At 41.3% G+C, this 13770-nt stretch overlaps 1 protein-coding gene across 2 annotated transcripts in view; it reads right to left on the reverse strand.

The window, feature by feature from the left end:
* Positions 1 to 13770, reverse strand: part of fras1 (Fraser extracellular matrix complex subunit 1) — a 306843-nt gene that overhangs the window by 193404 nt on the left and 99669 nt on the right. For both annotated transcript variants that reach the window (XM_085426433.1, XM_085426432.1), the window contains exons 4-8: positions 12519 to 12611; positions 8961 to 9120; positions 6275 to 6408; positions 5400 to 5483; positions 684 to 785 (exon numbers count right to left, since the gene is read on the reverse strand). In XM_085426433.1, coding sequence (XP_085282559.1) covers positions 684 to 785; positions 5400 to 5483; positions 6275 to 6408; positions 8961 to 9120; positions 12519 to 12611 — 573 coding nt within the window. The remainder of the gene's footprint in view (positions 1 to 683; positions 786 to 5399; positions 5484 to 6274; positions 6409 to 8960; positions 9121 to 12518; positions 12612 to 13770) is intronic.

A 13770-nucleotide genomic window follows, 5' to 3' on the forward strand; every position in this document is an offset into this window, starting at 1 on the left:
CGTATAATGTGCAATTTTATCAACACGTGATTTACAGAAATGTAGTTTTCCTGACAAACATGTGTTTGCAGGGAGCCCGAGGCCTGTCCCATTGCACGGCCAACACACAGAAACAGACACTTGCATTCACACCTACGCCCTGTTTAGAATCACCAACCTAACAGGCATGTCTTTGAATTGTGGGAGGAAGCCAGAAGACCTATATTTTTTATGTGCCTAAAGAATTTAAACTCATTTCGGCTTTAGAGCGTTAGTCTGACTTTTTTCAATGGTTTTTTTGTGCATGTGTGTATTTGGTCTTGTGGGTTTTGTATTTTCTTCTTTGACAGCATCAACGTCACATCTTCTTTTTTTCCATTTGATAAATTTTCCCATGTTGCACTGGTAAAAAATACTTCCTGGATCTATTTCTAAGTTGTGTCAAGCATCACCTCTGGCAAAAATGTTCGAGTGAATCTGTTTTTTAACTTTCTGGGTAATCTGGCTGTTAAACTGATAATCTGAAGACTTAGTTATGAAAAGGTTAGCTTAGCGCTGGGGTGGGTTGGGTAAAGTGTCCAGAAAATAGATCTGAGGTTCAGAGATAGTTAGCGATGCATGATACTGTCAGTGTGTGGCGACTTCTGCATAAAACCGAATGTCAGCGATTGCGCGCGTGCGTTTGTGTGCATGAGACTACTCACCTTGTCGCAGGTTATGGGTGGGCAGGTTTTAGTGTGGCATTTAGATTGACCCCGGTCACACACGCACGTGGTGCAGGTGTTCTTCTGCCACTGCTCACCGTGCTGCCAAGAGACACACAAATACACATTTAGACCATCTCCAAACCCACACACACTTTCAGGCTTACACACAGTGAATCACAAGCTGTTTGCAGGAAACTCACAGCTCATTTGAAACCAGTGAGCGCCTTCTTTTCTTTGAGAACAACAATGGGATGTCTCTGCAGTGTGAAAAGCATACAAACACGGAGCCAGCCACCAGATTTCCACATGATTCTCTTTAATTTGAAGACTATAACAGCAGTGAGCTCAAACACTGAATACACAACTTGCACAGGAAATGTGAAGTATTGAAACAGTTAGTTAATGAAGTATTTGAAATATGTATGAAGCATATTATTGAAAGCAAACTGGACTTTTATTGTGTAGGTCACCTTTGTGCAGTCGCTGCCTTTTGGAACATTTTTAATGGATTTTTGTGACAAAGAAATATGGCCTGCTATGTGCAATTATCCAAAAAGCCAGTGCTGCATTTTTTGTTAGTGAACTTTTATTTATTAGCCTGTTACTTCACACTAAATAGAATTTATCGGTGTCTGTGGGTTGCACCAGATACTAGCTTTAGGCAATAGCTTAACACTCAACCCTCTGCCGCAAACATAGCAACCTCTGGCTTCAAAAACCCAGAGGTGTACAGGCACTTGTGTTAAAAAAATATTCTGGTAAAAGCTGAAGTACCGATTAAACGTCTTTATTCAATTAAAAGTGAGAAAGTCCAGGCTCGCTCACTGTTTTTACTCGTTGAGAAATACAGCTGCTGTATTTTTAGCTAGCAAAACACCGTGTGAGAGACTGCACAGAAACAGCTGATGTTTGTTGAGCTGATAGAAACTTGAATTTGAAAATAGCTGCAAACTAAAAAAAAAAAAAGCAAGAAAGTTTACAGGTTACTCTCTTTGTAGCACTAGCTTGACACTTGTACCGCAAACACAACTTATGAACTGCACCAAAAACGTTTAAATGGGCTTGACGTTTGCAGTCACACAGTGTGCACAGTGCACCTGCTGTGAAAGCTGTCATGGTGCGTGGCTCTGTGTCTGAGGAGTGTTTGGGATGCCCCGGTGACCACACCCTCAGGTTGGGCCGTCACCATCACACCTGCATCCCATTCCAGGCGATTACGAGGAGGAATATTTAACCCTGCATAGACGGTTGCTCCACGCCAGTCAGTGATCACCCCTCAGTGGTTACTGTCCAGTCTGCCACCTGACTGTCCTGCTGCCTGCTTGGCTCTCAGAGTGTACCACCTGACCTCGTCTCTGCCTCCTCGGATTTACCTCCCACGAGTCCCACGGTCCGGCTCTGATCGTAAGCCAGATTGCTCTAGCCCGGTCTTGTTGTGTCACTCCATTCCCCTGCACACTAACAACCTTTTCCCCTTTTCTGTTGCAGCCTCCCACAGTCCCGATTACAGCTTCCCTGTGTCCTTTGTTTTCCTGGTTTCCTTCAGTTCTGCGATTAGCCTCTCGCCTCCTGTGGTTGTTCCGGGTCACCTTTTGTTGAATAATAAAACTTGTACTTGCTCGCACTGAAGCGTACTGAGTTTGCTTTTGGGCTCCACTTGATTGCGTGAACTGTGGTCCATGACAAAAGTGTAAGAAGTAGAAAGTACAGATATTTGTGTAGAAATGTTGGGAGTAAAAGTTGCCCAGTGCAGAAACAAGTGGGTGACATCACAGTGGCTACGTCTGTGTTTTACATTCAGCATTCAGGTGTGGACGAGTGTTATCCTGCTGGCGGAGGTTGAGGATGTTACTCTCAGTGTTGTTGGTGCATTTCAGGAGGACGCTGCTAATAAAGTTACACAAGTACACAGTGAATTTGCGTTTATTATTATATTTACAAAATATCTGTTTTTTGTGTTGGTCGTATCATTTTATTTTGTTGTATTTATCTGCGACACCTTAAAAGGCCAGTCTGTGAAAATATGTCTGACATTAAACCGGTCCATGGTGCAAAAAAGGTTGGGGACCGCTGCCTTAGAGGAGGGTGTGCTTGATCTGCAACACTTAGGTGGGCACCACATGAATGCTAAAGATTCCCACCAGAGCACTGCAATGACATCACTTTAGCTTTTTCCCGGTGCAGTAACGCAATCATTTAAAATCATAGTTCTTTGATCTTCCTTGGTCTGTTGTAACAGGTATTTAAAACAGTCAGCAGCATGTTAAGCTGCACTTTTTCTACAATATTGTTATTGTTGTCAATGTTAATCAAAAACGCAAACACACAAAACACACACAGAAAAGGACAAACAGCTCTTATGTCATTTGGTTATTATTATGTTTCTTGGTCAGCTGTATCCTTCACAAACTCTTCCTGCAGTGATCGATGACGGGTTTCAGACGCATCCATTTAATTTGTACCTTCTTTATAAAGTTCTGACTCCCTTTCAGAGAAAACATTTGCTTGTGCGCTACGTTGTCATGATACCAAAGGAAATGTCGCACAGATGTTCCACGTCTGATGTGTTTAAGATCCTAAACGTATTATCTGTTTAAATTTAAGGTCAAATTCTGTAAATGTCAGATTAAATTCCAACTTCCTTCCTCCTCCACCCTAAACTGCTCAATTAAATATTGATTATAGCCCAGAGGATGCAAATTATTTCATTATTTAAGGCATCAAAACCCTGTGAGGCACACTGTAGAGCTCTTTGAACATAACTTGCATGAAACTCTCTTTCGTATGCATGCGTATTACGAAGTGTATAATAATGATCTATATCACAGAGGTCCAGACTACTTCACTCTCTTCTGAACAACCAGGCTGATTAAAGGACAGCACAATAAATAGCTTTTAGGATGCACAATGTTAATAAAGTCTTAAATATCTGGAATCTTGTGCTGTATACATGCAGACACACTTATTTACATTTCCTATAACTTCATCCACGTTCACATTTAGAGGATTTCTGCACCAACGATGGAGACTTTTAACAGTCACCACAGATCCCATGATCGTGTTACAATTTTGAGGGTAAAAGCAAAAACGATGCCTGTTATAACCCATTATAATGTGTCCTTTGATCCTTTTTGCCTTTGTGAAGTTTAGCTCGTACTACAGAGCAGGTTAAACATACTCAGGACATCTCTTTTGAGTTTAAGTTATCTAATAAAATTGGTTATGACCTTGACAGGCCAACCCAGGGTTTATAGTGTAGATACAAGTTTATATGACAGTATGGCGAACAGACGGAAATGCAAGCTGAGGAGGCCATAATTCACAAAGTGGATCAGACTATAATATTAAGAACAGCTAAGGAGCTAAACACATAAAACAGGCTGAAAGAAGTGTGACTGAGAGGAAACACTGAACAGTATATACAGTATTTTTAAATGCTGTATGAATGTGTTTGAACTTTATTCTGTACTGGAACACACACGAGTCTATTGGAAAGCTGTCAGTATCGCAGCTCTCTATCATTAAGACAGTGGATGAGATGAATGTGAGACGGTTTTAGCTTCTTTCAGCTGCATCACTGATGGTGTTAAAGTGTCTAAGTACATAATTCAAACACAGGATTAGCCAACCAACACATTTTACACAAGGTAAACAAGTAAAAGGCTCGCTGTAGGTGTTTTATAATCATATCGCTATAGAAAAATAAAAAGCCTTCTTCTATTTAATGTGCTTTTCAATATTTACTGATCTCTCAGAGTGCTTTGAGTACAAGTCACATTTAAACATATCCACATCTACCACTTCTACAATCTCATATCTATGGCTAATTAAGAATTATTAATTAACCTAGCATGCATGTCTTTGTACTGTTGGAAGCTGGAGTAGTGGAGGAAACCCACACATGCCACGCAGAAAGGCCCCCAGCTGGGGTTTGAACCAGGAGCCTGATTGCTGTGAGCACCAACACCTCTAACCATGCCACCACTGTGCTGCCCTCTCCCTTATAAATAAAGTGTAGAAATGAAAAATGGACACTGGAAATCGTGAGATTGGATTCTTTCCATTTTTAAATGTGAGAATTAGAAATTCTCTCTTATGTATACTACATGTGTTTTACACACACACACTTACAATAATATGTGTGTGTGCATGCCGATGTGGAGGCACTCATGTATGGACTGTATAGCTACTCAGTTAGGTAATCGACACCAGAGGCAAAGCATCACAATTCCTTCTCTTATCCGTCAAGATGACGCCAACATGAATGAGAGAGAGAGTGTGTGTGTGTGTGTGTGTGTGTGTGTGTGTGTGTGTGTGTGTGTGTGTGTGTGTGTGGTAACGCAAACACACATTAGATAGAATGGGACATTCTGTGATCAAAAGAGAAAGTTGGCAGTGAGCGAGATGGGAGCATGTGCACTGCAAACACAGCAGGAGAGGAGAAGGAGGAGGAGGAGGAAGAGGAGGAGAGACGAAGGCTCAGACTTTTCATGTCAATAGAGACATTCACATATTCACTGCATGCATCATATTCTCACTATCATCACAGATATTCTAATCAATGTTTCAGGTTTCAAATGTATAGATTTATGAGCCGTTATCAGCTGCCTCCAACACACAGAGGCTTTGTAAACCACAGGATTCACACAAATCTGCACAATAACAGGTGCATACACAGTACAAGCACAGTTCAAACACCCACAGGCTGCCTACCTGGTACTGTTTTCCAGCTGACAGACAAGGGTTGGACACACACTGGGGACAGCACTCTCCTAGCTGGATCACCAAGTTCTCATGCTGAGGAAACATTGCACACACACAAGCACAAACCCTCTCAGATTAGCTGTTATTTCACTGTATTTCACACAACAAAGGGCATATAAGCTTTGACAGTACTGTTAGCCCACCTGACATTTTAGCAAATACAATTACCAAGAGGTTGATAAGATGAATTTCATCCTTAGCACAAAGCCAAACCACCTTGCAACAACTTCAAACCTTTCTTACTTGCATTTCATTTTTTAACACATGAATATTTATTTAACCTGTGAAGGAATAAAAAAAGCACTAAAATAGAAAAAAGAGGTGTCTATAACCCAAGAGGCATACTGGAATTTAAAACAGGCTCCTCTATCTTTAGCATTTCAATATAATTTGTTTCTTTTCTAAGAATAGCTGAAATAAATATTCCACTTTTGTTGTGTATTTCGGGGAGTTTTCTGTGAGCGGTGGCAGAGTGGAGCAGGTGACTGATGCAGTGTTTGCAGGCCTGGTCTGTTGTGATGAGAATACAGGTGAAGGTGTCAGTGTTCCTCTCCTCAGCCATGACCACGAGCTGTTAGTCACCGAGAGTAAAAATACGACAGAAGCAGCGAAAATGAGTCTCTGCGCTTAGCTTTAGACTAGAAAGGTGGTGAGCTGAGGGATTTAGGAGGTAACAGAGGAAAGCTGACTAGGATGGATCCAAGACACCTCCTTCCAAATCCTTCTTTTAATGCAAGTAGGTTTAGTGAATTAAAAAACAGTGACTGCCCACATGAAAATTAAAGATCAAAACCTCTTAAAATTGTGTGTTTCTGTAAACCTACCGGTTTGCAGGCCACTTGCTGACACTCTGCTACTGAACACTGGACCTCTCCATTGCTGCAGACACATCTGGAACAGAGGCTGGGCTTCCACTCCTCTCCATCCCTGTAAACGATCCCCTGCCAAGAGCAAGACTCTAACAAACACACACACACACACAGATAAAAACTAAATGAGTAAATAGTGTCAGGTAATGAGCTGACAGTTCAGGCATTGTTTGCATGCACACAGAGTGATTTAGGGTCAGGAGAGAAGAAAGAAAGTAGTAGCAAATTAGCTGCTAACCACTGGGATGCATCATAGCAGCTCAAAGACGTCATTACAGTCTCGATTAACCTTTCAGCTCCAATCTGGCTGCTCTGTGCACTCTATAAACTCTGAGTTTGTCACAACACATCTGGTCTGATCCAAGTATATGAGCGATACGTATAAAGAGTTCATCTCTAGTAATCTACTGCATGTCTGACATACACCAATCCGATATTTATGATTGGATATCGGTCCAATCCTCAATCAAAAGCAGAATCGGGCAAAGGTAAAAATGGGCTGATCTACAGATACAGAAAGTTATACTCCTGGATGTATCTGTTTGTGCCTTTAGGTCAAGCCTGATGTTGCCTTACATATTAAAGAACTACTCCCAGTCTATTCCTCAGGGTGAGGAATGCAGCTTATTTATTTAGCACTGATAGCACTGCTCAGTACGGCCAACAGTTTCACTATATCCAGTAATTAAAACATCATTCAATCAGCTGTAAGAAAGGCATTTAAACGCATACCTGACTAAGAACTGCTTTGCATTTTTATTGCTGTTTCATGTGGATGGATACATCTTTAGCATTTAAGCCTTTGGACATTGGGATTAATTAATCATGTCTTCCTGAAGCTAATACTGCGGGAAGAATGTTTTAATAACTTGTAACCTTTAAGTTTTGGAAAATAATGCAGTCACACAAATCACCGCTGGCATAAAGTTTTCAGAAAGAAATCCGAGTCTGGAGCGGCTCGTCAAAAAAGTGTCAGGGCCCGGTCAGACTAAGGAGTACTGATGAAACATTGGGGTTTTGAAGTTAGGAGATGATAATGTTTGAGGTTGAGGTGTTTTCTCTTTACTTAGTGGTTTTTATTCAAAGTCATTAGTTAACCTGCTGCTGGCGGATGCCTGAGGTCTCACTCAGGCTACGTCCACACCAATGCCTTTTTGTTTTCAAACGAAAACGATGCGTTTTCTCTCCCGTCCACACTGAGACGGCGTTTTCCCCAAGGAAAAATGCAGCGTTTTGAAAGCGCTCTCGAAAACGCTGCATTTCAAAACGGAGCTGTCCCGTCGCAGTGTGGACACTCGAAAATGCAGACTTTCGAAAACGATGACGCATGTTGGTCATATGATGCAGTCATGTGACGACTTAAACCAAGAATTCGGTGCTTTGTCTTGCCATTTCGCCGCCACGTTTCAAAGAGCCGGAATGTAAATAATGACGCAGATCGAGTCGTCTTGCATTTCACGCATGCGCGGAACTGCAACGTCAGCATTTTCGGCTGTTTTAGTGTGGATGTGCAACTCATTGAAAACGACTGAAAACGCTAGTGTGGACGCGGAACGTTTTCAGACGAAGACGCCATTTTCAAATCCATCCGGGCTAGTGTGAACGTAGCCTCAGTCGAGGCGAGGCAAAGCATCACTGTCAAGTAATAAGGGTTTGTTCCTGTGTGGACAACATTTACTTGCAGTTCTCACCTAAATGCATTCGGTCAGCAGATTCATATCTTCTACTTTTTCAAGTCTTAACTTAGTTTTGGAAACAGATACAGCAAAAGGATACGACACTTTATAGATTTAATGAAGCTTTGGTATCCGAAGAGCTACGGCAACATTCACCTTTGGTGCAAATGTTGAGACACATTTCAGACAATAAAGACAGAGGCTGATTCACATGAGTCATTTGTTCACTGGAATATAATTTTCATGTTTTAGCAGAAGGGTGCGCAGCAAGATAAACAGGTGCCAAATATTAAATTGCAGACAATTAAGTAGAAAGCTGTGTCTTTGCGTATGTGTCCTGTTTCCTGTTTTACTTTGATAGTCTGTGTCCCATGTCAGTGTAGCCTGCTTTGCTTCCCGTGTCTCGTTATGTCAGATTAGCCCCAGCTGCGCTTCCCTCCTGTTTCCCATTCCCTCGTTACTCCCTGCCATTTTTAAGCCCTGTGTTTTTCTCTGGTAGTTGTCGTATTGTACCCTATAGTGTTCGGGTTTTTGTTTTGTATTCGTAGTAGTGATTTCCAGCAATAAATTTCCTGTGCGTGAGTCCTGCGTTTGGGTCCTGCATCCTACCTGCCACAGAGCAAACCATGACACAAAGAATGTGACACATCTGCAAAGTCTTTCCTTTTTCATTTACTCCTGAAAACTAACAAAAAGAAATCATATCCATAGTCACCACCACACAGTTTTGCTCTGTTTGCATATATCGTACTCATCCTACCCATTTGTAGATGCCCTTTCAGAGATATCTAAAGATCAATTATTGTCTAAATTAATGAAAAGAAGCAAACAATTTCCATGAGATGCAACATGTTTTTCATGTATCTACACAGAGTTATGATCATTTAAAAGAAATCTGCGTGGAAAAAAAGCGGCACCTATAATCTACAAAGTATGCTATGTGTTAGCCCTAATTTAGCCCTCACCTCCATTGCTGGCACACTTGGGGCAACACTCCCCGGCTGGGGTGAACAGGCTTTGATCCCCGGGACAGGTGAGATGTGGGCAGGGGCGAGTGCTGCAGGATACGCTCCCTCCGGAGCAAGTACACACTGAGCAAGGCGAGGGACTCCACTGACTGTCATGCTGTGGAAATCAAAGAAACCAAGTGACAGTTACACAGAGAAATACAACGAGGGTGCAAAGAAAAAGACGAGGAAACAGCAGAGAGACAGTGACAAGAGGAAAGCTGTTTTCTTTCTGTAAACGTGACGACTTTGTAAGACTAAGCCTGAGTGACAGAGAGCAGAGTCGCAGAGGGGCAGAAGATCTTCAGAACAAAGAGAGACCATGAGAAGAAGCGATAAGGAGCAAAACCCTGATTAAAATATAAGAGGGTGTATGCGAATGTAGATAGGGAGGCACGCTGTGAAAAGGCATTGCCTTAACATTTGAACGCTGACATGCATATATCTAATTCAAGTTTGTACTAAACTTTAAGTTGACGACAGCTTTTCGACTGATAGCTAAACTGCAGTGCTGTAAGCCTGTTGGTGATTTTCCCAGGCTTTTCTTCACACATGTATGAAAGAGTTATCACTTCAGGCGAGTGTATGTTCATGCAAACCATGAAGATGTTTCTTTTCTGTGACTGACAGAACAGGATAGATTAAACAGTCATTCTGAGGTATTACAGAGACTTCGATATCCATCTGTTATACATCCATTTGTGGATACCGTGGAAGACCAGAGCAGTTCTTTCACTCTAAATGAGATATCAGCAGGTCCATCATGCCTGCAGTCATAATGATAGAAGTTAAGATCTGATTTCTCTCATTTTCAGAGGTGTCAGGCTGAGAAACCTGCATGAAATCCTTCTTAAACCTTTGTAAAACACCTAATTAGTCTTAGGTTTAATGAAGCATTTATCCAAATTCGTTTTCACCCCAGGAAGAAGTCTGTGGCAAACAATTAAGAACTTTATAGTTTTACCAGCCAGGATATTTTTCCCTTATTTTCAATACTGAGGGAAAAATCTGCCAGTGATGTACTGAATTAAAATTCTGTATTATAGCTCTTGCAGAGCGACAGTTCAAACTCAGAAAAGTCTCCAAAGAATGCAGTTATATAAGGATCATCATCCTGTGTGACCTTGTATTTCTGGAAAAAAGGAAGAAGTCATCAGTTCCAGACTGTGTCTCCTGGAAAAGGAGCGGCAGCAATGCAATGTTATTCTTTGCCCTTCAAAGAAGATGCAGCAAAACTCTTAAAATGCTATTACTCCTCTCCAAAACTCATCTCTCCTCTCGCTGTTCAGATCCATGTCAAGTGCTACTTCACCAGGCAAGCAATGCCAACAAACTCTTTAAAATCATTGCCAAGAAAGACCTGTTTCTCTTCAGGTCGTTTACTATCCAAAATGGCAGCCAACGTCATTAAACTAGAGGACACTTGATGGAAAATGAAACAGCCAGAGATGCTTTTGTCAGGGGGGAGAACACTAGCATTAGTTTTTTTTGGAAGTGACTGAGGAGTTGGGTATTGAAGAGCGGTTACAAGTTCCAAACTCATCAGTGTCAAATGATTGATATGAGCCTGTAAATGAGGGCAGAGAAGGAAACAGCAGGTTCCAAAAGAAAAAAACAACTTTGATGAACTAATAAAAAATGAAATAAAACTGAAGCTGTTGCTGCGTTTGTTTCCAAACAGTCAGACACTGGGAGGCATGTCTAAATACCCGAGTCAGGCTGACCTGTCAGCTTTGTGAAAACACAGGATTAGACTGACTAAATTCTTATTGCTCATAAGTGATGTCAGAGACAATAGAAGCGAGAGCCATTGAGAACTAAAGTCTTTATAAAATATGTTTAAAACCTTATTTTGGGGCAAATGCAAAATATTTTAAAACATTTTTATTAGATTTGACTGGAGATTCAATGCAAGTCCTTCAAATAACTACAGCATGTCGAGATGAGTCTACAAACTCTACCAGTGCATGAGCTGAATGACTTTGGTTTGTTCACGCAGAACATTTTTTACTTTTTGAGTAACTTTTATAATATTTTTTTTAAGAAAAGGGTGGCATACAAGAGAAAACACACATCTATAAATGATTACTGGGCATGTGTCATGGTTCAGTGTCGTTGATGATTGCGTCATGTGTTCTTCTTTTGTGTCATTCATTTTGTCCCTGGTTGCCTTTGCGTTTATTTCCTCCCTCGGTGTATTAAGTTGATTCATGCGTTTTCCCCATGTAGTTATCTCACGTCTTACTTTATTTCTTGATTTAGTTTTCCTTGTGCTTTTTTGTTACTTTTGTTTCCCTTGTCTCGTCATCTGGGATTTAGTTCAGCTGTGTCTTGTTCTCCCCAGGTGGCCTCCATTGCCCTGATTGCCGTTCTGTGTGTGTATATAGTTGATGTTTCCCTTTATTCTTTGGCTTCGTCCACACGTAGCCGGGTATTTTTGAAAACGCAGATTTTTCTATGCGTTTGCACCTTTCGTCCTCACGTAAACGGCGTTTTCGGTCACTGAAAACGGAGATTTCTAAAAACGCCTGCCAGGGTGGAGATTTTCGAAAACTCAGTTTTTGCATTTACGTGTGGACGAGGAAAACGGAGAAAACGCAGCATCAAAGGTGTGCGCCTTTTTTGACGTCACACTGTGCGCCACGTTATTGTTTCGGTGAAATGAATTTCTACAATACTGTTACTGTTAATTGTACTCTCTGCAGTGTTTAAATGCTTACATATACACACAGTTACTGTCCCTCCACACATAGGACTCGGTTCTGCTCCTGTGCACCAGCTTTGTTTACTATTTCCCACTGAGGCTTCTAGACTTCTGATTGGCCAACATTTCTACACAGTTAGGAATATATCACCACCTGTTGCTTTGGCATGTTCCTAGCAGCGTTATCCTTCATTTCTGCGTTTACGTGTGGACGGGATTATTTTTTAAAACGAAAAAAAATACCCGTGTACGTGTGGACGTAGCCTTTGTCACAGGGTCTGCTCCCTTGCTTTGCTGTTTTCTAGCCCTAGTGTTTTAAAATTTTAGCTTTTACCTTTTCGTATTGTTGTCATCAGCCTAAATAAATGGCTCGCTTTCAGTTCAACCCTACTCTACGTTCCCCACGACCGTGAAACAATGACATTCCAAGAAATAATGCACTGCTTTTACAGACTTCATTTTCCTAATTTTAGGTTTTCCACACAGCTTTAGAGCCTGGCTGCAGAGGTTTCCTCCCATTTAACCATAAAAGCATCAAATGCTGATGTTGGCCCAGGTCGCGGTCAACCTGTCGGTTCACCCAAATGAAAGTTGATGAGGTGAATCGTCTGTGCAAACCGATTGTCACTTTCTTTGTGAACCTGAGTTTGTGCCATGTTGAAGCAGGAAAAGGGATGAATTAGGAAAAGGAAGACAATGATTTAATAAACTTCTGGCAAACTGATCTATAGCTGCTGCATCCTGGTGTAAACATTTCAACCCTGAATAATTTGTATGGTGAAAGAGAAGCAGCCATTTTTATAATCACTTACTCCATAAATGACTCCTTCGTACTGGCAGGAGCCCTGGGATGAGGAGGCGCACTCTGGACAGCACTTGTTGGTGGGGATCCTCAAATGCTCGCCCTTTTTAAAAGACACAAACATGAATAGACTGACAAAAGGAGAAAACACACTCAGAAACTCAATCAGAAAGAGGAAATGAGTTAACCAGCATGGATACATCACATTTCAAATATACAGCCTCTCAATTTCCATGAAGATCAACTGACATGCAACACATCAGTGCACAGAATAATGAGTCAATGAAGACTATCAGGAGCACACAGCATGTGGAATGGAGGTAGTAAAACATATGCAACACAGAGTCTTCTAACTGCGCTGCCCATTCACACTAATTGAGGCCGGCTGTGCAGCAGGAAGAGAACGTGAAAGCGGCGAGAGCCAGACGCAGAGCCTGTTAGAGGTTTCGGTGATGTTTATGGAAGTGACATGGAAAAGAAAAAGGAGGAGGTGAGTGCGATTTGTGAAAGGGAAGAAAAAAGATCCCCCAGAGCTTTCAGAGTGTGTTTTTCCAAATGAAAAATGGTAGGGAAAAAAAAAAATCAAATAGAGCTACACTGAAGCAGCATGAAAGACAAAATTGCATACAAAGACCCGGAAAAATGACAAATCAGTGTAGAAATAACAAGTGGGCGAAACAAATAGATGGAAATTGAGCTGTGCAGCAGGTAATAGTTCTCCCCAAATAAAGAAAAAGACAGAGTTCATATCTTAGCTGAAGCTCGCCATTAATCACCCAGCAGCACACAAAATTTAGAAGTAGAAACAAGCCCCCGAAGTGAATTTTAACAGCGTCTTCAAACTTCATCTGTCACAATGGCTGAATTGTGCAAATAAAATAAACATTATGAGATGAAGCTCCTGGATGTTTTCATATATCTGGATTCTTGATTCGGTGTCTCCTCTCCTGAACTTTTCATCTTTTTTTGTTTGGTTTCAGTCCCCCGAGTCCCCCCGCGCTTTTCTGTCCACTGCTTAAAATTGAATCACCATAACTGAATTTGATCCAATTTGAGTTTTATTGGTGCAAACAAACAGAGACTGTTTAGGATCAAACAGAACAAGAGTTCATTTGTCACCAGAGTGATGCTTTTGTTCAATATTTAAGGCAATTACAGCACATAGGCTTCTGTAAAACACTGACGAGCAAATCCCTGCATGCAGATAAATGGCTCTGCACACACGCTGTCATTTCTTTAGGAATAGTATCAAGATTATTTTG

Source organism: Rhamphochromis longiceps, linkage group LG12 (assembly GCF_057381845.1).
Source record: "Rhamphochromis longiceps isolate RC_006_pf linkage group LG12, R_longiceps_female_GT1.1, whole genome shotgun sequence".
Taxonomy (NCBI): Eukaryota; Metazoa; Chordata; class Actinopteri; order Cichliformes; family Cichlidae; genus Rhamphochromis; species Rhamphochromis longiceps.